Consider the following 22,453-nt stretch of genomic DNA (forward strand, 5'->3'; position numbering starts at 1 on the left):
AGAGTGAAGTGGTATTGAGGGACGGACATTCTCATTTTAAAGAGCATTTTATTGGACAAAAAATGTTTTTCCACCTGTCTTAAGACATGAGTCATGAATATTTTTGGTATGATTTCCTGGAAAAGAAAGACAGTAAATTTTAAAAGTTCATATATGCTAAAAACTGATTTTGCAGTACATTAGCATATACTGTAGATAGCCTTAAAGCAATCAGACATGCACTTTAAGCCATAAAACTCCAATTTTGTTATTTTATTAACCCTTAAATGCATTGGTGTTTCGCAGAATGTTATTACATACTCGGGTCTTTAGAGACCCGGCAGGTGTATCTATTACAAATGGATCTAAAACTTGCCCAGATAGTGTCAAATTTTCTGTACAATTTCAAGACAATTAGAAAAATAAAAGAATAGAATTTATTTTGATGTTTTATTTTTTATATATCAAAGAGATGATGCAACAAATATAGAACAGGATTCATTTCTTCCACAATGAACATTTATGAGATGCAACTGGGTGTCAAACACATATTGAGCTACACATAATCTACATATCAGCTTCACATATGTGATTTTTTCAGGCACTTTTGGAATCTAAATAGATGCACAACTTACATCATTTCAGTAGGACACCCAATTGACAATAGCGAAATCATACTGTTCATGTGTTACACTTGCTATAGTTTACTTCCACCTTGCTGCTTCATCAAATAGCAATAATAGCAATGTAAATTAAGTTAATCACTGACACATCAGTGCCACCTTGAGTAAAAATATGTATAGCAATGTATAATATGTGTGTGTACACACATATGCAATGTTGACATTTACTATTGTTACTTTTTGTAATTAAATGTTATAAAAAAAAATATGTTTTGCCTGTTGACTGTAGTATGAACGGTTATACTTCCTATAGTTTGAGACTGTTGTGCGTGTGTTTCAGTTAAAGGCAAAGAGGAGTGATTGTAACTCCAAAGCGACCCACGCGAGAAACGAGTATCTTCTCACACTGGCGGCAGCCAATGCACACCACGACCGCTACTACCAGACCGACCTGGTCAACTGCATTAAGGTGGGTACCATGGTTTCCTGAACAGAGAGGACTTGAAAAAAATGTTTGTTTAATCACTTCCATTCATTCTTAACTAAAATGTGTTTTAAGTTGTTTAAATCAACCTTTTGAGGTGGGTACTTATGGTCCTTTTTCTGGTATTCACTTCATGATATTCACAAATATTAAGCGAGTCATGACATGATGCTAAAAATGCGCATTTTTACATTGGTTATATTCTTTTCACTAGTGGCAGTGGCTTGATTGATTTATAAAGACATTAGTCATTCTCTTACTTTGACCAGGCTTTAAAAATCTCTCAGAACACAATGAAGCAGTTTTAATGTCAAATTGAATAAACACATTAACTGCGCCATAATATATTTAACAACACTACACATATTTAATCAATTTGAAACATTATAACTCACCTTTGGCAGCTCTTCTGCTTATGCATTTACATTTCAACATATATGAATATACTTATCAATGCAACAGTGATACAAAATAGAGATTTAAACATACATTTAATAAAAATGTGGTGATGCATGCGTTTATCAGATCTCTCTGTCCTCCCTCACAAATGGAGCATTACAGTGTATGTAGTGTGTAGCTGTTTCGTGCAAAGAGCACTGGTGCTGAAACCCTTTACTAGTCTCCTGCAACCATCTGCCATTTGTGTTTCAAGCTGATCTGTGGTTAAATATTTCTTACAGACCACCGCTTGAGAAGAAACAGAATGTGAAATTATTGGGCTGAATTAAAGGAATATTCATGGTTTAGTACAAGTTAAGATCAATCGACAGCATTTGTGGCATAATATTGATGACCACAAAACTGTATTTCGACTTGTCCCTCCATTTCTGTAAAAAAGCACAAATCTGGGTAACGGTGAAGCACTTACAATGGAACCGAATGGGGCCAATCCGTAAACATTCAAATACTACTGTTTCAAAAGTATAACCACAAGTCATAAACAATATGCTTTTTAACACGATTTTAGTGTGATAAAATTGCTTACTAGCATTTTCCGTGTAAAGTTATAGCCAATTTTACAATTCCTTGCTATGATGATGTTATTTCAACAAACCCTAAAGCCCTAAAATTAGTGGGAAAATGACGATTAAAACAACTACAGCTCAAATAATACATGAGTTTTAACAGAAGAATTAATGTAAGTGCTTTTATAAAATTGTAAACTTCACATTTCTGCCTTTAAACCCTCCAAAAATTGGCCACATTCACTTCCATTGTAAGTGCCTCACTGTAACCTTGATTTGTTCTTTTTTTAATGAAAGGAGGGAGTATTAATCAGTATTATGCCGCAAATGCTGTCGATTGAGCTTAACTTGTACTGAACTCTGAATATTCCTTTAAAGCTCTGAAAACTGTTCCTCTATGCTTGATCTCTAAAAAAATGGCATAATTTTTGTTTGTTGACGATGATGTAATCTATGGGCAGACTATGTACACACTATGTACTTCCTGTGTAGATTACCTCACAGTCTGGTATGCGTCTCAGTTCTCACATCCAGAATCTCCACACTCTAGGGATTGTATTTGGGATGAGAATTGTAAGGAATTTAACAGTTCTGGTTCTGTTTCCTCTGAACAAATCCGGTTCTTTAACGATTTCATTTTAGTACTTTTTAAGGAAGAACTATCTGGAAATAAGAGTTACCATTCGTATTGCATTTACTGCTCTCTGCAGTCTGTTGCCAAATGATGTGCTCATTTCAAGTTTCTACAGAGCAGATATAATAAATCAGAAAGAAATTAAAAATTTTTTTTAAAAGGTGTGTTTGCAGACTTTTTATGGCATAAATGCAATACAATAATTGATGCTAGCTATATATTAATGTAAATAAAAATTCTAAACAAACAAGGAATGTGATTGTATATTTCATTCATGCATTTATTCTTTTATAAAATTCCACTTATTACAAAAACTTGTGTATATTTAACTACACTGTCATAAAAACAAGCTGTCAGTAACACAGGTCTTAAGTACAACATGACAAACAGTTCCAGAGACAGTTGTGTTATGCAGTCTAATGTTGTATTTCAGGCTTGTGAGACTTCAACAATTCTTATTTCATTTCAAGTTGGACATTCATAACTTGCGCATCAGTATGAGAATAATGCAATATCTGCTCCAACTTTTTTTAGGACAGTGTTTGGTCCACATCGGCGGAAAATCGCATTTACAGGAACCACTAACGAAACCGAAAGTCATGAAAATCATATGGTTCTGGTATTTTTTTAAAAATGGAATCGGTTCTGGACAAGATCTGGTTCTCGATACCCAACCCTATATTTTATCAATGCTCAGAGAACAAGATTTTCTTTACACTTTTACTCCCTAGCTTTTACCACAAGCGCACCTATGAAAGAATAATGTCAAGCACCCTAATGTCCTCTCTCTTTTGTCCTCTCTTCTACCCGTGATTAGACCAGACGAGTGTTTAACCAGCATTTTCCCTCATGACCAGGTCTCGTACATTTCAGAACGGTGCTATCAACTTCATTCTTTCACCACATCCAAAACTGAACCGATACTCACCTTCTGTTCTCACTGAAGGACGTAATTTGTGTTCCTGCTTTCTTGTGTACATTGACCTCCGGTGATATGAATGAAATCTGAATGCTGAGAGTGAGAGAATCTGGTTTGAATTATTGATTGGTGGCGAGTCATCGCTTTAGGCCCACCAGCTGCCAAACTCCAAGCCCACATCAACCCCTCTCCTCATTTACCATTGGCTGAGCCCGTAACCTTGGATGAACAGTATTTGTTGCCTAGTTTAACGTAAAAATCTAGTTGAAAATAATCAAGGCATGTTTAAAAAAATAAACAAAAAAAAAACACTAAACAATCACAGGAATGATAATACATTTTATATATATACACTGGCAGCCAAAAGTTTGGAAAGATGTACAGATTTTGATGTTTAAGAAGGAAATTTGTACTTGAATTCACCAAAGTGGCATTCAACTGATCACAAAGTATAGTCAGGACATTACGGATGTAAAAAACAGCACCATCACTATTTGAAAAAAGTAATTTTTGATCAAATCTAGTCAGGCCCCATTTCCAGCAGCCATCACTCCAATACTTTATCCTTGAGTAATCATGCTAAATTGCTCATTTCGTACTAGAAAATCACTTGCCATTATATCAAACACATTTGAAAACTATTTGGTTCGTTAAATGAAGCGTAACATTGTCTTTGTGTTTGTTTTTGAGTTATCACAGTATGAAATAGACTGGCATGTCTTAAGGTCAATATTAGGTCAAAAATGGCAAAAAAGAAACAGCTTTCTCTAGAAACTCATCAGTCAATCATTGTTTTGAAGGAATGAAGGCTATAAAATGCTTGAAATTGCCAAAAATAAAACTGAAGATTTCATGCAAAGATGTACACTACAGTCTTCAAAGACAAAGGACAACTGCTCTAACAAGGACAGAAAGAGATGTGGACGGCCAGATGTACAACTAAACAAGGGGATATGTACACCAGAGTCTCTAGTTTGAGAAATAGACGCCTCACATGTCCTCAACTGACAGCTTCATTGAATTCTACGCGCTCAACACCAGTTTCATGTACATCAGTAAAGAGAAGACTCAGGGGTGCAGGCCTTATGGGAAGAATTGCAAAGAAAAAGCCACTTTTGAACAGAAAATCAAAAAGAAAAGTTTAGAGTGGGCGAAGAAACACAGACATTGGACAACAGATAATTGGAAAAGAGTGTTATGGATCTTAACCCCATTGAGCTTTTGTGGGATCAGCTAGACTGTAAGGTGCGTGAGAAGTGCCCGAAAAGACAGCCACATCTATGGCAAGTGCTACAGGAAGCGTGGGGTGAAATGTCACCTGAGTATCTGGACAAACTGACAGCTAGAATGCCAAGGATCTGCAAAGCTGTCATTGCTGCACATGGAGGATTTTTTGATGAGAACTCTTTGAAATAGTTTTTTTAAATTGTAATAGTAATTTTTCACGTTATTAATGTCCTGACTATACATTGTGATCAGTTGAATGTAACTTTGGTGAATAAAAGTACCAATTTTTTTCCATAAGAGCAAAATCTGTACATTTATTCAAAACGTTTGGCCGCCAGTGTATAAAACAACAGCCTACTTAGTAAGTATTAAACAGCAATATGTACCTACATTGTAACTAAAATATTCATACTATAACATTTAAAAGCATGTAAAATGGCATACGGGAACTTGCTTTAATTTTTTGTTGTCTGTTTTGAACCAATTCGTTGATTCACAGATTCAGCATTTTTCAGCACTGCTACTGAAGCTTATTACACTGGCATGTTTTTTTATATATATATATATATATATATATATATATAAAACTTAATGGTCAAATAAAAGATATATCACAATCACTGCACTTTTACTGAGCAAATTGTGGTATATCGCAAATATTAAATTTATCGCTACAATATGCTATATATAGTGATGTTACATTTTTTCAGGGATGAAGTTGTGAGAAGGTTTCACTTTAGGATAGTGATTTTCATTAAAGCTGAAGTGTGTAATTTATGCGCCACCAAACAGAATTGCAAAAATTAACATTATTTCCTTCCAAATACACATCCTGTCTGCTGTTGATTGTATAAACAGATAGTCCCGCCCCTTTTCTTGAGTCAGGGTTGCTGTGTCAGACTGGACTGGACACTCAGAACAAACAGTGGAATTTTTATACCACCACAGACACACAAGGTGCGTCCCAAACCGCACACTTCTGCACTATCCTACGCCATTTTGTAGTGTTAAGTAGTGCGAGAAGTATGTTTACAAAAGAAGTGTACTTAAAGTACCCGGATGATGCACTGTTTCAGCCATCAAAACGGAGTGTGGACTGTTGGACACTTCATGCACTCAGTGCACGCGGCTTGCCATAGATAGTGTACGTTGTTTAAGATACAAGGGTTGAACTGAGATTGGCTAATGCGCTAAAGCTAGCGGGATCACATCATGTGTGCTTGAAACGTCATTTCCGTCAGCTGTTAAATAGCAAATGATTCTGTGTAGTAAAAAATTATTTATATAAAAGTATTTGGGGCGATATTACACTTTGAAAATTCATAAACTACATGGCTGAGTGCATAGTATATTTTGTAAGTGTATAGTGTGTCGTTTGGGACAAAGCTACAGTGTTTACAGATTTTGAGAAAATTAAGCGACAAATGGCTTAAGTATTATTGTCTCTGCATGTTAAGCTGGGATAGGAGAGAGTATTTTCACTTCCACTTTAAATATTTAATGGTTTATGATCAGAAAAACTAGACGGGGAAAATTGTGCTTTCAAGAGAAAGTCGTGGAGTTTCCCCAAAGTTTGTCATTGCTGTATTGTTTTGTGTGGGAGTGTGAGAAAATGTGTGTGTGTGTGTGTGTGTAGAGAAGGTGAGGTCATGCTTCATTATTTTAGATGTGCATGTATGCGTGCTTTTCATATCTTTTCCTGGGTCTCGTTCTTGTGTTTCTGTGTGTATATGAGTGTGAAGCAGGCCACATTTATTTTAAAACACTGTTGACATTTACTGAACTCTAATAATTTTGCCTCCATAGTAACGCACACATACTGTAAATACAACCTACTTGCCTGCGTGTAGCTTAAAGGAATATCTCACCTAAAAAATGACAATTCTGTTATCAGTTACTCACCTTCATGTTGCTCCAAACCCATATGACTTTCTTCTGTTGAACATAAAAGGAAATGGAGTTTAGGTCATTTTTCAGGGGAAATTTTGATGGCCAGTGCATGTTCATGAGTGCTCTAAAAACAAAAAGTCACCCTGAACAAACTTCTCTTATAGCACTCATGAATATGCAAAGTCAATAGTCAAGATTTTCACTAAAAACCTATTGTATGCCTTCAAAAGACTTGGAATATGACACACAATTCTCATGGACTTCTTTTATGATACTTTTAGGTCCTTTTTTAAGCTTTAAAGTGAGGCACTATCAAGTACCGTTGTATTAAGAACGATGGCCCACAATATTCATTAAAACATCTTTTGTGTTCCACATAAGTCACAAAATGATACAGGTTTGGATCGACATGATGTTGAGTAAATTATAACGCAGTAAAAAAATAATTGGGTGAGCTATCACTTTAAGTGTGAAGTTTTGTGTCTTTTTGTCCCTTTAGTAAACCTTGCACTGTAGAAAGTGAACAAACATAGAGGCAAAAAAATAACTTGCCTTATTTGTGTTAAAAGACTCCATTTATAACCAACTGACAACAGTTTCTAAATGTGCACCACAGGTTCATATTAAATCCTTGAGAAACAGCATTACAAAATGTGGTGTGTGTTTGTGTGGCTCATTTATTCTCCACAGGAGTCGTTGGGGTAGAAACTATTTATTATGCAATGTTGGTGCAGCTGATGTGGTGTTTGTTTGCTTTATTTCACTCCTCATGTGTGTTTGTATGAGTATTGTAAGAGCACAGATCAATCTGTCTCATTCCTTTCTATTGTATGTTGTTCTATCGTTTGTTTGTTCGTTTGATTGCATATTTGTTTGATCCATATGTCTGTCAGTCCCGTTACTTCTATTGTTCTGTCTGTCATTCTATCGTTTGTTCGTTCGTTCTTTGATTGTATGTTTGTTTGATCTATCTGTTTGTCTATCTTGTTCCTTCTATTCTGTCTGTCATACTATTTATTGTTTGTTTGTTCGTTTGATTGTTTTTTTGTTTTGTTTTGGGCTGTCTGTCTGGTTCCTTCTATTGTTTGTTTGTTTGTTTGATTGTATTTTTGTTCATTCTGTTTGTTTGTCTGTCTGTGTGGTTCCTTGCATTGTTCTGTCTGTCTTTTGTCTAATGTTTGTTTGTTCATTTGATTGTATGTTTGTTCTATCTGTCTATCTCGTTCCTTCTGCTGTTCTCTCTGTCATACTATCTATCGTTTGTTTGTTAGTTTGATTGTATTTTTGTTTGTTCTCTTTGTCTGTCTGGTAGTTCCTTCTATTGCTTTGTCTGTCTTTGTCTATCTTTTGTTCGTTCGTTTGATTGGACACCGATCAGCCACAACATTAAAACCACCTGCCTAATATTGTGTAGGTCCCCCTCATGCCGCCAAAACAGCGCCAACACACATCTCAGAATAGCATTCTGAGATGCTGTTCTTCTCACCACAATTGTACAGAGCGGTTATCTGAGTTACCGTAGACTTTGTCAGTTCGAACCAGTCTGGCCATTCTTTGTTGAACGCTCTCATCAACAAGGTGTTTTCATCCACAGAACTGCCGCTCACTGGATGTTTTTTGTTTTTGGCACCATTCGGAGTAAATTCTAGAGACTGTTTTGTGTGAAAATCCCAGGAGATCAGCAGTTACAGAAATACTCAAACCAGCCCATCTGGCACCAACAATCATGCTACGGTCCAAATCATTGAGATCACATTTTTTCCCCATTCTGATGGTTGATGTGAACATTAACTGAAGATCCTGACCCGTATCTGCATGATTTTATGCACTGCATTGCTGCCACACAATTGGCTGATTAGATAATCGCATGGATGAATGTTGGTGCCAGATGAGCTGGTTTGAGTATTTCTGTAACTGCTGATCTCCTGGGATTTTCACACAAAACAGTCTCTAGAATTTACTCCGAATGGTGCCAGAAACAAAAAACATCCAGTGAGCATCAGTTCTACAGATGGAAACGCCTTGTTGATGAGAGAGGTCAACAGAGAATGGCCAGACTGGTTCGAACTGACAAAATCTACGGTAACTCAAATAACCGCTCTGTGCAATTGTGGCGAAAAGAATATAATCTCAGTATGCTATTCTGAGATGCGGGTTGGCGCTGTTTTGGCGGCACGAGGGGGGACCTACACAATATTAGGCAGGTGGTTTTAATGTTGTGGCTGATCAGTGTATGTTTGTTCATTCCTTCTATCTGTCTGTCTTGTTCTTTCTGTTGTTCTCTCTGTTCTATCTTCCCTTTTTTCTTTTGTGTAATTGTATGTTTGTTTTTTCATTTGATTGTATGTTTGTTCATCTATCTATCTGTCTCTGTCTCATTCCTTTTGTTCTGTCTGTTGTTCTATCCATCGTTTGTTTCTTTGTTAATTTATTCTGTCTGTCCGTCTCGTTCCTTTTATTCTGTCTGTCATTTTTTTGTTTGTTTGTTTGTTCGTTTGATTGTTTGTTTTGTCTGTCTCATTCATTCTTTTGTTCTCTCTGCCATTATATCTATCATTTGTTTGTTTGTTTTTTTTGTCTGTCTTTTACCTTGTTCTCTCTGTTGTTTTATCTATTGTTTGATTGATTTATGTTTGTTTGTTTTATCAGTCTGACACTCTTGTATTGTTCTGTCTATCGTGCCATTGTTTGTTTGATTGTGTTTGTTCGTTCTTGTTTGTTCCTTCTTTTGTGTGATTGTAGCTATTATTTTGTTCACTCATTGGTTGTATGTTTGTTCGTTCTATCTGAATGTCTCATTCCTTCTTTTGTTCTGTCTTTTTATCTATCGTTTGCTCATTTGTTTGATTGTATGCATGTTCGCTGTGTTTGTCTATTATCATTCAATCATTATATCTTTTCTTCATTTGTTCTTCATGTCTTCTCTCTTGTGTTGTGGTGTGTGTGCGCGCTTATGTAGGATTTTTGAGAGTACCATTCTGTTGGAGGTGGTTCTTGTAACCACTGGCCATGTGAATAACACTATTTCATGCATGTAACCACATTTGGGAATGTTTTCAGTGTGTGTGAATGCACAGTTATGACAAAACCAGGAAGCTTATAATCTCTTGCACCTTTAAAAACCGGAGAAACAAATCATTCTACAGTGTGCTGGACGCCTCCTTTCTGTCCAACGCTCTCACACACACGTTACGTGACGTTACATCTCTCTCACGCATATGACCCTTGTGTGTTTCCTGATAGCACTGGCACCTGCCGTAACCCAGCGGCAGTGTGTGAGGGCTGATAATCCTGCTGTATCCAGACCAATTTGTGGCCTGTCTGTCTGTCTCTATGTCTGTCTTGTGTGTGTGCTCTCAGGCCTTCTGGCATTTCCAGCTCACCCACAGCAAACAGTTTTACAAATCAAAGCCTGTTTCTAGAACACATTCCTTCCCAGCACTGTAGAACATGGAGGAAGAGAGGGAGAGGGGGAAAGCAGAGGTTTGGAGTTTTGTTTTTGCGCGTTGAGGCCTTGGAATCTGAACCGGTTAACCTTTCCCAGCAGCTGCTGCTGTTTGAACAGTCTGTTGTGATCCTGCCATTATGCAGTCCAGAGAAAACAGTTCAGTGCAGGTTTGGCCACAAGGGGGCTGAGGGTACAAGGACGGGAGAGAGGGGACATTGTCTCTTTCTTTCAGACAACCATACACTGTTGATTGTGTTTGGATGCAAAAGTTGATTGTGGATCAAAGGGGTCAATTAAATATCTGTCTATCTGTCTATGTGTGTGTCTGTCTGTCTGTCTGTCTGTCTGTCTGTCTGTCAATTTTATCTATCGTATCTATATATCATTCTGTCTGTCTGTCAAGCATAAAATGTGATTTATGTATTTATTTTTCTCTCTCTCTCTTCAGGCTCTGGAGGGGAATGTATATGACCATGTGAAGGACTATCTGATATCCTTTTGTCGGACTGAACTGGAAGCGTTTCAAGCCATCCACAGCACCTTCCAGTTCCTGCTTGAGAAGTCCAGTCGAGTGAGTCACAAATACCCCCCTCCCTTCGCTTAGTTTCATCACTCTCTCAGTTTCCCTCTTCTTTTCCAGAAATGGATTCCCTCTGCCAACTCCTCATTATCATCTCCCCTATGAAGACATACACTCACTCCATTCCTCTTTTGTGCTGACAAACACATCTGTCTGTTTACTATTTCACTGCCAAAGGGTGCCTACGTTTTACATACCATTTGTTTGAGCTATGTGCATCTTGTTGTGTGTGTGTTAATACTTAATAATAATATTGTTACTTTATGTCTGTGAGAGAGAAAAGCTCTGTTCCAAAACCTAGTGAGCTGCCTTGCTGTCTTCTGCTTACATAGTTCCCTTTTAAGGGAGCATCCTAAATGATAATTGGTCCTTGTAAGAGACTGATTTGGAATGATCTACATATGCAACATTGTGTCCTAACCCGGCGTGGTGCAATAAAACTAATGACTGTGACCGAAATGAGCAGAAGAACATTTTGTTTCTGAATATTTGGTATCTATTTCTGCTATATCATGCTAGGTAGCTCTGCCCACCATAAAATCTCATTAGCCAGATCATGCTTCACAAATTGTACATTAAACATCAAATATATTCTGATTGGCTGAGTCTTGGTTTGTTTAGGCTTTTATCAATTTTAACTTTTTATTTATTTATGCATTTAATCTTGTTCTTGCCATGAAAATAGCCTTTGGTGCTGATAGGGCATTAAACTAGGAAGGGAACGAGATGCTGCATCAGTTGTTGAGGCTATGGGAACTCCTTCCATAAGTGATGATCTCTGAAGCTTTTAAAAATCATGCCAATCTATTGGCAGATGGCACTTGACGCACTGCCCCTGATGCACTTGTCATTGAGGGCATATAAACCGGAGCTGATATTTCGACTGAAGGGAAGAGAGTGCATCTTTCGGTCCCTTAACAGCAAGAAATCAGTTGTGCAGCTAGCATACGCAGCGTCTCATTCCCTCCTTTCAGGGAACCAAGGTTACAGTCGTAACCAAGATGCTTCCTTTATAGTTGGTCACTTCGACACTCTCAGTTGCTGATGCTATGGGAACTTTATACAACGGCGCCATGATACTGATTTACAACATCAACATCAAACAAAAACATTGCTCTTCATACCAAAAGAGTCAATGATGGCAAGACACGAGACCATGGCCAATACACAATAACACCAATCTGCATTAACTTTCCTTCTCAGCAAGGACTTGGGAAGACAGAGAAGGAACCTTCAAGTATTAAAACCTGGCAAAGGTATTCGGGGAAGCCCAGCCTGCAGCCAGACAGATAACCTCCAAGGACACACCCTTTGCCCAAGCCCTTTAGGAAGCCATGCTCCTGGGCCAATTGGCCTTAACCCCAATGGGACTCTGTACGCCCTGCAAATTGTAAGCAAGCGCAATGGCGTCGACAGCTTAGTGAGAAAGCCTTTGTTTGGAGATGGCCAAGCCCATCAAACGGCCTCCAAAGCAGACAAAGAGCTGATCTGTCAGCCTGAATTGACTTGTACGGTCAATGTACATGCGTAACACCCTCACAGGGCAGAGCATGTGTAGTCTGTGTGCCTTTTCTGAATCAAATGGAGGAGGGGAGAAAGCGTATGAGTTTACCACCTGAGCTCTAAAGGCAGTGGCCAAAACCTTGGCACATAACCTTCCATAGGCTTGAGAATGGCATTAGACAAGCCAGGTCCAAAGTATAGGCTGCGACAACCCATCTGTGTCAAACGAGCCCCATTCATGATCCAGACATGAAGTTTCCACAGCTCCGGCCGAGGATGCCAGATCATGCCTCAAGCCTGTAACAGCAGTTCACTCCGTAGTGGAATTTTCCACAAGGGGGCATCCAACAGCTCTACCAGCTCTGGATAGCTAGTGTGGCTAACAGTAGTGCATCACCGGGAGATGTAAGAGAACATGTCGCCACGTGTGATGAGGGACTCCGAGTTCGCCCATCATTGGAGAGGCCTCATATGTAATAAGCCCAGAAGGGTAACCTAAAACCCTCTGGAATTGTCACAGCGGAAATGGCTACCCACGGCTCAAACTTGTCAAACACCGGCATATAGATTGAGTGCGGTTGTCAGTCATGTGCCGATATGGCCACTGAGTCTAGTTTCATACCAAGAAGGAAACTTACAGACTGGCACCAACAGCTCCAGAAGCTCCAAATGTAAAAGCAGCAGATCCACATGTTTGCACGCTTGTTCCTTGGATTGTGCTAAAAGCAACCATTCGATGAGGTAGTTCAGTACACGGACCAAGCTCCACATCATAAATGTGTGGGGAGTCAGGCACAAGAAAATTATGCTGTGCTTTTTATGCCCTCGATGGCGCGTGCATCGGGGTCAGAGTGTCAAGTTAGAGATCGTCACTCCTGGGAGGAGTTCCCATAGTGTCAGCTACTGACTCTGCGTCGAAGTGACCAACTTGAAAGGTAACTTGCGGTGCATCTGGTTAGGACATGGTGTTAATGGGAAACTTTTAGCCAGGGTTTAAATCTTTTTAAATATTTTTGTTAATGTGTTGTGTTTCTATGCCAGGTAATGCAAGACTTCAACCAGCAATTGTTCTTGCAAGAAAATCCTGTGTTTCATAAAGCACAAGACTTTCAGTTTCAACCAAGTGATAGCGATACGGTGAGTTTTTCCTGCATGCATATATAACACCTAGACTGTACCGTGATCATAGAATTACACGTGTATGAAACAGTGTTTGACAGCAGGTCAGTGTTTTGTCTGTTACAAAATAGCAAATGTTGTTATTCAGTAAAAGCACTGTGATCTGAATATTACAATTTCATTGTCTTCACGAATTAAAGATTGCTGATGTATTTAGTTTAAACTTTTTTTAAGGCTGGGAGACCAGCTTAAAACGGCAAAGACCAGCAAAACCCCTCTTATGATGGTTTTAGCCCCTTTAAGATTACTTTTTCAGCAGGGAAGTTGGAGAATCCACATCTGGTTTTCTCATAAACATCTTGGTTTCGTTATTCAGTGAGCCAGCACTCTCTTAAGGCTGAAAAATACACTACGCAAGTTCTTTAAAAAAAAAAAAAAAAGCATGTAAAGCACATTCAACAGAGTATGTTTTGGCCTTTACTCTCAGTTTACTCTCAACGTTTTTATTTAAATTCAGTGTTTTATTCAGCATTAACAGCGTCATCAACACATACCTCTCTACTGTGCTGAAAAAAAGTTTCTTCACAAGTTTCATCATCACCTTTTATTTTTAGCTCGACACATCTGAGGGAACATAATTTCTTGTTCCTGTGGTGATCAGGAAACATCTTGCTGTTTAAACTCTCTTATTTCGTCTGCTCTGCCTTTAATCACGACTCATTTTGTGAACTTTCCTTTTTTAAACGATGTGATCAAGTTCAGCTCATTTAGCCTTTTTAACCTCTTTTAGTCCTGTAGCTTATCTGATAGCTCAAGTTCTTTCAACCATCTAGCTCTCTACCTTGTATCTGTCTGTATATTTATTTATTTCTTACTATCCATTTTTGATATCTGTTTAGTGTGCTTTATTGGCATTACAGCTAACCTCACAGGTTTTCCCTGTTATGCAGCACCTTTAGACGCTGGACTTTAAAAAAAAATGTGTTGGTGTTGCTATTTAAGGAAGTATTTCTATAGCTATATATAGGTATGACTTAAACTGTAAGGATATTTTGAATATTTACACAATGACAAGATGCCTAACAGGGTGGAAATAAAGAGCTACAGTTAACCATTAATCAGTTAGGGATTGAGAGTTACTTTATATAAGGGTGCTATCTTGATACAATTTGGACATCTCTTAACCATCTTTTGAAATTTTGATATCAAACCGATTGCAATTCTGTTTTGATAATTTTATTGAGGACAAAGCCTAACCTCAAAATTGATAACCGCTAAAAAAATATACAGTATTCCCAAGAAAGAAAGAAAAAATTGTTTGGGGGGCGGAAATTATCATAGAAAGGAACAGTTTAAAAAACACCTGGGTAGGGTTACACCAGCTGTGCGTAAGGTCTCACTTAAGTTGAGACGTAAAGTTCACACTAAGGGCTTAGTAACTACTAGTTAGTTTGTAACTAAGTCAGTGCTTAATTTGGTTGCACCACCTGTTCTTAAGGCCAGACTTAACTAGAAGGTCGTAAGCTCTCCGAAAAGTGATGCGTAGTCGCATAAAATGACGTTTACATTAATTGATCCAATAAACAGCCTTCAAATTTGTACACAGAGGTGTTAAACAGACATGAATTTCAGTTTGGTCTTGTTCAAACCTTGTTTGCTCGTAACCGTCGTAACTGTCAGCTGTAATAAATGATATCCCCACTGAAATACGATACATAATAAAACAAGATTTCATTAATGATATATTTTGCTTATGTAAATAACACTATTCAATAACTGTATCTAAAATGAATAAGGGACAAATAATTAAATAAATACTAATACAACAGGCTGGAAAAATAGACATTATTCATTTTAATATCTATTTCGTATGTGATGAAACTTGACACCAGGCGGAGTAGCCTACACAGGAAAGTGCACCGTTAGATCGGTTTCATGCTGAAGAATTACGTTTTTTACATAATGTTTTCTCCCGTAAATGTAAGCGAGTGTAAATGCCAACACCATCATATATGTCGAAAGGACTGAAGCCTGTCAACCAAAGCGTGAGCGTATTGATGTCAGTCAATGAGTCTGCTTTTTTATTCCAAATGTTACTCCTGGTCGGAGGCTTCCGTAAATATTTAGTTAATACGTAGGGTTATGTTCTACCTAAGTTTAATGGTGCCGTGCTCACATATTTATTAGTGCGTAAATTGTGACTTAGTGCCCATTTACGCCACAACTAGGCTAAGTTGTAACATACGTATAGCTGGTACAACTGGCCCCTGGAATATTTCTTAAGCGCTCAAACCAAATTGCTAAATTATTTAAAATTCACAACTGTACAGTCTTAAGTGTAATATTGTGATAAATTAAAACTAATATGATTTCCATCTTTAAACAGTGCAAATTTAATCCTCTTTGGTAATTTTCTAATTTTGAGGACATTTACATTTACATTTATGCATTTGGCAGACGCTTTTATCCAAAGCGACTTACAGTGCACTTATTACAGGGATAATCCCCCTGGAGCAATCTGGAGTTAAGTGCCTTGCTCAAGGACACAATGGTGGTGGCTGTGGGGATCAAACCAGCAACCCTCTGATTACCAGTTAAGTGCTTTAGCCCACTACGCCACCACCACTCTAGGACATAAGAAACACTTCTAAATTGTTAACCAATAACTACAATATTTCTAAGGATACATGTTTTGTTTTAAAAATGTTGATCATAGAAAATAAATAAATGAAGATACGCAAGCAATATTTCTTTAAAAAAAAAAATTAAAAAAAAATAAACATGCGTTCAAACTAAAGTAGCGAAATTATTTAAAATTCATCCCTGTTTATTGAATAGTGATATTGTGAAAGCTAGCTTATATTATTTACATCTTTAAAAAGTGTGAGTTTAATATTTTATCCACATTAAAAATACATGAATGATGGAGACTTGAAGATGTACTAGTATATACTGAAGTAGCATAGTAGGAATGACCTAATAACAGAACTGTATTGCCAATGCTTTTGCTCTCTCTCCCTCTCACTTTCTCCCTTCTGTCGTCCATTTATTGATGGATGTCGTATCCTATAGTCTAATTCTCCCCTCAGACAGCTCTAATGGTTGGTAGCTATTGTGTTTGCTAACATAAACATCTCAAAACATCTCTCTCTCTGACTGCTATGATGTTTCTAACCTGATCCAATTTTCTTGTCTTATAACACTCTGTTTCTAACCTTCTCCTAACCCCACTGCACACATGTGAATGCTCCATCTCTGCCCCTCTCCGGCTCAGACTCTGAGTTCCGTGCAGCAGTTGGTGGACATTGAGCCGTCGGCCGTCAGTGTGATGAGAATGACTCTGGCACAGGTACACGCTGTCTGTTGGACTCACTTGCCCATCATGGATCAGTGTTGTGCAGCCTGTTGTCGTCATTTGCATGTCACCCTGTGGACCCTGTGTGTTGTGTTGAAACCAGTGTTGCTTTAGAACTTTTGTTGTAGACAGACAGTGATTCATATTTCACTTGTTCTTGAGCCAAAATGGATACATTTTAAAGGGACATACTATGAAAACTGTATATACCTTATTCAGAGTAACAGTTTATGACCTTTCCCTAATAAAATTTAAAGGTGCACTCAGTAACTTTTGTCTTTGTGTCATCTTTCACTGACACCTAGTGGCTTGGTGCAGCATAATTTAAAATCAATAGTTTTCAGTTTCAGATGCAATTGTAGAAATGTAGTATTCACAGTCTGATTACTTTAATCAATGTGTAAAAGTGTGAAATAACAGGATGGTTACTAATATTAAGTGAGAAGTATTCATCTGGTCATGTGATTCTAACATGGCAGCCCCCATGTGTGGACCCTCTCCATGTAGAATAAAACAGCTTTTATAAGATCACTGATATGACTGGAGTCTTCATTTTAATGTGAGTGCTCATGGTTACCTACATATATTGTAAAATTACAATTCATGTATTTAGGGGATAAACTTTTTTTAATGAGGAAAAAATTACTGAGTGCACCTTTAAGGCATTTACATTACCTTACATGTTGTCAAGTAATGAAGCATAATCATGTATAGGCCCTCTCTTACCAAATGCAACGCAAAAATTCAAGGCAAATGGCCCTTTCACCTTAAATGCGACACATACAGCAATCTCCGTTAGCACATTAACGCCTTTACAATAGGTGGCGCTGATGGACAGTCAGTTTTGCTACAGTACACTAGGATGAGAAAAAAACAACTTAAAAAATCAACTTACTGTTAAAAAAAAACAAACAAAAAAACATGCTTTGCAGCGTGCAAATGATTGTTCCCTGTGTGAAAGACTCCATAGGAATCCATTGTTTCTATTCAACATTTTCAATAGCATTTGGTGTGAACTGGCCTTAAGATTGTGCTTGTAAACACACTCATTTCCACTAAGCACGCATGCAGAAACCGTCAGAGACACAAACATTCCAACACAGTCTCAGAAAGCATCTTTCCGTGAGCAGAGGCACATGTTATTGATTAGGCCTTTTTTGAGCGGTTCTGGTCCATCTGGAGGCCCTGAAGACTCTCATGTGTTTCCCTGAACACTCGGGCTACACAGCATGCCTCAAACATGTACGCCACATCTGCTTCAGGGCACATGCAGAGGAAAAACAGGAAGACGCAAAACAGCTCTACTGGAGAGCGATGTTTGGATGCAAATGTATCTCATGTCCTTCTCTTTTGTCAGCTGTAGAGAGCTGTAGAGCGCCAGTGTTGACATCAGTGTAACGTGGCAATACTGGGTGAAGACACTTCTGTTAAAAGGCTGAAATTGAGTTTGTATTGATCGATGTGCTGTCAGACTCAAAACAAATGTACATGGCAGCAATACGGGTTGCAGCATCAACAATACTACCAAATTGGGTTGTAACAACAACTGAATCATGTTTTACAATACTATAGCAGCTACATTTTCACAATACTAAGTAATATAACAATAGGATCCTCAGTGCTCTGTAGCGCCGTCCAGAAGGCAACTGTTCAAAAAGGTAGTGGGCTGGGTGAGTGGGAGTGATTTTTCCAGCCCTTTTCCTCACTCTGGAAGTGTACAGTTTTTGAAGGGAGGACAGGGGTTAACCAATAATCCTCTCAGCAGTCTGAACTGACCTTTTTTTTGTCTTCTGATGTCCGATTTCATAGCTGAACCAAACCAGACAGTTATTGAAATGCAGAGGACAGACTCAATGACTACCGTGTAGAACTGTATCAGCAGCACCTGTGGCAGGTTGGACTCCCTCAACTAGCGAAGGAAGTACAACCACTGCTGGGCCTTTTTCACAGTGTCAGTTTGGGTCTTATAAAGTGGATTGTTCCGATCCTGGATGCTGATTGGTCAACACAGCATTCCAGTTGTGCTGAAATACACTATTAATTGCAACAGTTATGGAGCTAGAAAAATGAGTATTTGAATGTGAATTCTGTCAATATGAATTCTAGACAAGTGACATTTAAAGGGGCCGTGACATGCCCTTTTTTTTTTTTTTTTTATATTTTCCTTGATGTTCACTTATAATATTAGTAAAGGTTTTGCACAAAAAAACAGTCATATATTTGTAAAAAATTGAACATTATCCACCCTCATTCTGACCCTCTGTCAGAAACGCTTGGTTTTGGTGCTGCTTCTCCTTTAAGACTTGACAATATCGCCTCTCGGCTACTGGGCGGGCTACGGAAGTGATTAAAGGTAAAGTCAGCATTGATGTGATGTTGTGGAGGCGGTCAGATGCAAATGTCTACTACCACTTTGTGACATCACAATGTGGAGGAAGTAGAGAACGAGTCTTTGGCAGCTTGGTTTCAATAAATGCTCTTTTTGCTTTAAAGAGGAAGTTTTGGGTTCTGAAACTTACAGTATGTTTTTATAGTACAATGACCTCTTGTCAAAAGATCAAGGAACATTTGATTCATGTCATGACCCCTTTAACAAAATTGAAGATTTTTATGGTGTATTTTATACATTTGTATTTTTAAACGACAGATTGTTTTTTTTTTTTTTTTTTTTTTTTTGGGTGGAATTTCTGTTATCTGAATTTGAGAGATTTGTATTTGGAGTTCAGAATTTCTTCTGAATCTGAAAATTTACATCTAATTACACCTCTAAAAAAATACTGGTTTCGGAAGTAAAAATCCCATTCATTTTAATTATAGACAAATTTGTTTTTACAGTAACTTATAAACCTGCAAAGACAATCCTTCGTGAGCTCAGAGGTTGTCAGGGTTATTATAGTTAACTGAAACTGAAACTAAAACTGAAACTAAATTCCAAAAAATAACCTAGAAAAACTAAATTAAAACTAAAACTAAACTGAAACTATCATGCATTGCTTCAAAACTAACTAAAACTAAATAGAAATAATCATAAAATATTTTCAGTTTTCGTTTTAAATACTTTGACTTGTGCATGTTACAAAATTATTTTTGTTTCTTTTAACGTCTCCATCTTTTGCACCGCAAACCTGCCATCTGCACGCCCACATTCGGTTATGGGCTAAATGTTTCAAGATAAATGGGTTAGTTTTTTTAATCACATCATCCACAGATGTTCGAAAAAATAAAGGGATACATGCACTGATCAACCACTTTATTAGGTACACCTACTTATTCATGCGATAATCTAATCAGCCAATCGTGTGGCAGCAGTGCAATGCATAAAATCATGCTGATACAGGTCAGGAGCTTCAGTTAATATTGACATCAACAATTAGAATGGGGGAAAAAAATGTGATCTCAGTGATTTTGACCGTGGCATGATTGTTAGTGCCAGACGGCCTGGTTTGAGTATTTCTGTAACTGCTGACCTCCTGGGATTTTCACGCACAACAGTCTCTAGAATTTACTCCGAATGGTGCCAAAAACAAAAAACATCCAGTAAACAGCAGTTCTGTGTACGGAAACGCCTTGTTGATGAGAGAGGACAACGGAGAATGGCAACACACTCTCACAGCAAAATCATAAGGATTCGTACGACTTTTCTAAATTTGGCTAATTCGTATGATAACGTTCGACTTTCACTACAGTCAATGACGTCGCTGGACATCGTTTCCATCTAATACGTAACAATTACTTGCTTCTGTCACACACAACAGCTTCCTGTCATGTTTACACACTCTACTGATCGGTTAGGCTTAGATAAGGGGTTTGGATAAGGGCATAATATTAATAAGCATGTCCTTGACATCTCGCACGCGGAACTAGCACTTACTTCTGCATTACACATCCAGGCATTTGCATGTGATGAAATCTTACGAATTCATACGAACAAAATCGTACAAAAGAAATCATACGAAATAGCCAACTCATAAAATTTGTATGAATTTTCATGAGATTGGGTTCAAATTGGCCAGGGCTGCGTTTCCCAAAAGCATCGTAAGCCTAAGTTGATCGTAGAAACCACACTACGATCAACTTACAGTAAGCTTGCGATGCATTTGGGAAATGCAGCCCAGACTGGTTCGAGCTGACAGAAAGGCTACGGTAACTCAGATAACCACTCTGTGTAGTGAGCAGAATAGCATCTCAGAATGCACAACACATCGAACCTTGAGGTGGATGTGCTAAAACAGTAGAGGACCACGTTGGGCACATTATTAGAAAGCATAGTGTACCTAATAAATTGGTTGGTGAGTGTATCTCCACATTTGTAAGTCCTTCTTGGTTGTTTATAACCATGTTGTATGTTGGGGGACTGGGTTGCTCAGTGTTAAAAACGCTGGCTATCACCCCTGGAGTTTGCTAGTTCGAATCCCAGGGCATGCTGAGTGACTCCAGCCAGGTCTCCTAAGCAACAAAATTGGCCCGGTTGCTAGGGAGGGTAGAGTCACATGGGGTAACCACCTCGTGGTCGCTATAATGTGGTTCGTTCTCGGTGGGGCGCGTGGTGAGTAGAGCGTTGTTGCCGTGGTGGATGGCGTGAAGCCTCCACACGCGCTGTGTCTCCGTGGCAACATGCTCAACAAACCACGTGATAAGATGCGCGGGTTGACGGCCTCAGACGCGGAGGCAACTGGAATTCGTCCTCCGCCACCCGGACTGAGGCGAATCACTACACGACCACGAGGACTTAAAAGCACATTGGGAATTGGGCATTCCAAATTGGGAGAAAAAGGGGAAAAAATACAAAAAAGAAAAAAGAATCTCCTCACACTCAAAATGCAACCTCAGCTTATGTTGTTTTTGTTATTATGCTTAGAGAAAAACAAATGCAAGGGAGGGAAGGATAATTAGCAGAGGATAGCCTTGAAAGATGCTGTGATAGAGGGATTAGAGCAAGAGACTTGAAGGAAATATGGGATTTTAGAAGACTTTATATGTAAAAAATTTGATTTGTACATGCACACACTCCACAGTGAGGCCCAATTCACCTCCTAAAAAGAGTTATAAGGAACATCTCAAGTTGGTAAATTAATTTCCCTGTGTTCAGCAGAGAAGGATTGTGATTTGAGTTTGTTGCCAGAGGGAGTAAAATGTCCTAAGCCCTATCCCTTGACCTGTGCTTTTGGTTTTTCAGTGGATCCTTTTCACATTTCCGGGTTTGCAACGATAGCAGGGTCATCACTGAAGAGAAATGCCTCATAAAATGTATGTTATCAGCAAAGCAAGTTAGGTGGAGGTTGTGTAGTGACACCGTAATCTCCATTGCAGAAGTGTTGTCTTGTTTGCTAGATTTACTAGCGTACATACGTTATCAAACTGTGTGAAAAGGGTCCAGTGTGAACTTGAGTTCATGCTTAACAGTCTATTGTGTTGCTGTGGTAACCAATCCTGTGTGTGTGTTTTAGAGTCGACAGCTGGAATCAGAGACGGGCACCACCGAAGAACACAGTCTCAATAAAGAGGCGAGAAAATGGGCCACACGTGTTGCGCGTGAACACAAAAACATCATCCATTACAAACGGGTGAGAGATGCACACATTCACACAACTCAACAACAATTAAACTCAAATTCCATTCCAAACATGTGAGCAAAACACAGATACACAGATCTGCTGTAAACTGGTGAATTACATACTATTAAAAAAAATAATCCATTACAAATGCTTGAGTCACACAAGCAAGTAA

At 38.4% G+C, this 22,453-nt stretch overlaps 1 protein-coding gene across 2 annotated transcripts in view; it reads left to right on the forward strand.

Moving 5' to 3' along the window:
• Positions 1-22,453, forward strand: part of LOC127456032 (F-BAR and double SH3 domains protein 2) — a 125,396-nt gene that overhangs the window by 86,271 nt on the left and 16,672 nt on the right. The window contains exons 8-12 of one of the 2 annotated variants that reach the window (XM_051724315.1): positions 943-1,071; positions 10,618-10,740; positions 13,294-13,389; positions 16,646-16,720; positions 22,174-22,290. In XM_051724315.1, the coding sequence (XP_051580275.1) occupies positions 943-1,071; positions 10,618-10,740; positions 13,294-13,389; positions 16,646-16,720; positions 22,174-22,290 (540 nt within the window). The remainder of the gene's footprint in view (positions 1-942; positions 1,072-10,617; positions 10,741-13,293; positions 13,390-16,645; positions 16,721-22,173; positions 22,291-22,453) is intronic. The other variant, XM_051724316.1, reaches the window with a different exon arrangement.

The sequence above is a fragment of the Myxocyprinus asiaticus genome, chromosome 18, assembly GCF_019703515.2.
Source record: "Myxocyprinus asiaticus isolate MX2 ecotype Aquarium Trade chromosome 18, UBuf_Myxa_2, whole genome shotgun sequence".
Taxonomy (NCBI): domain Eukaryota; kingdom Metazoa; phylum Chordata; class Actinopteri; order Cypriniformes; family Catostomidae; genus Myxocyprinus; species Myxocyprinus asiaticus.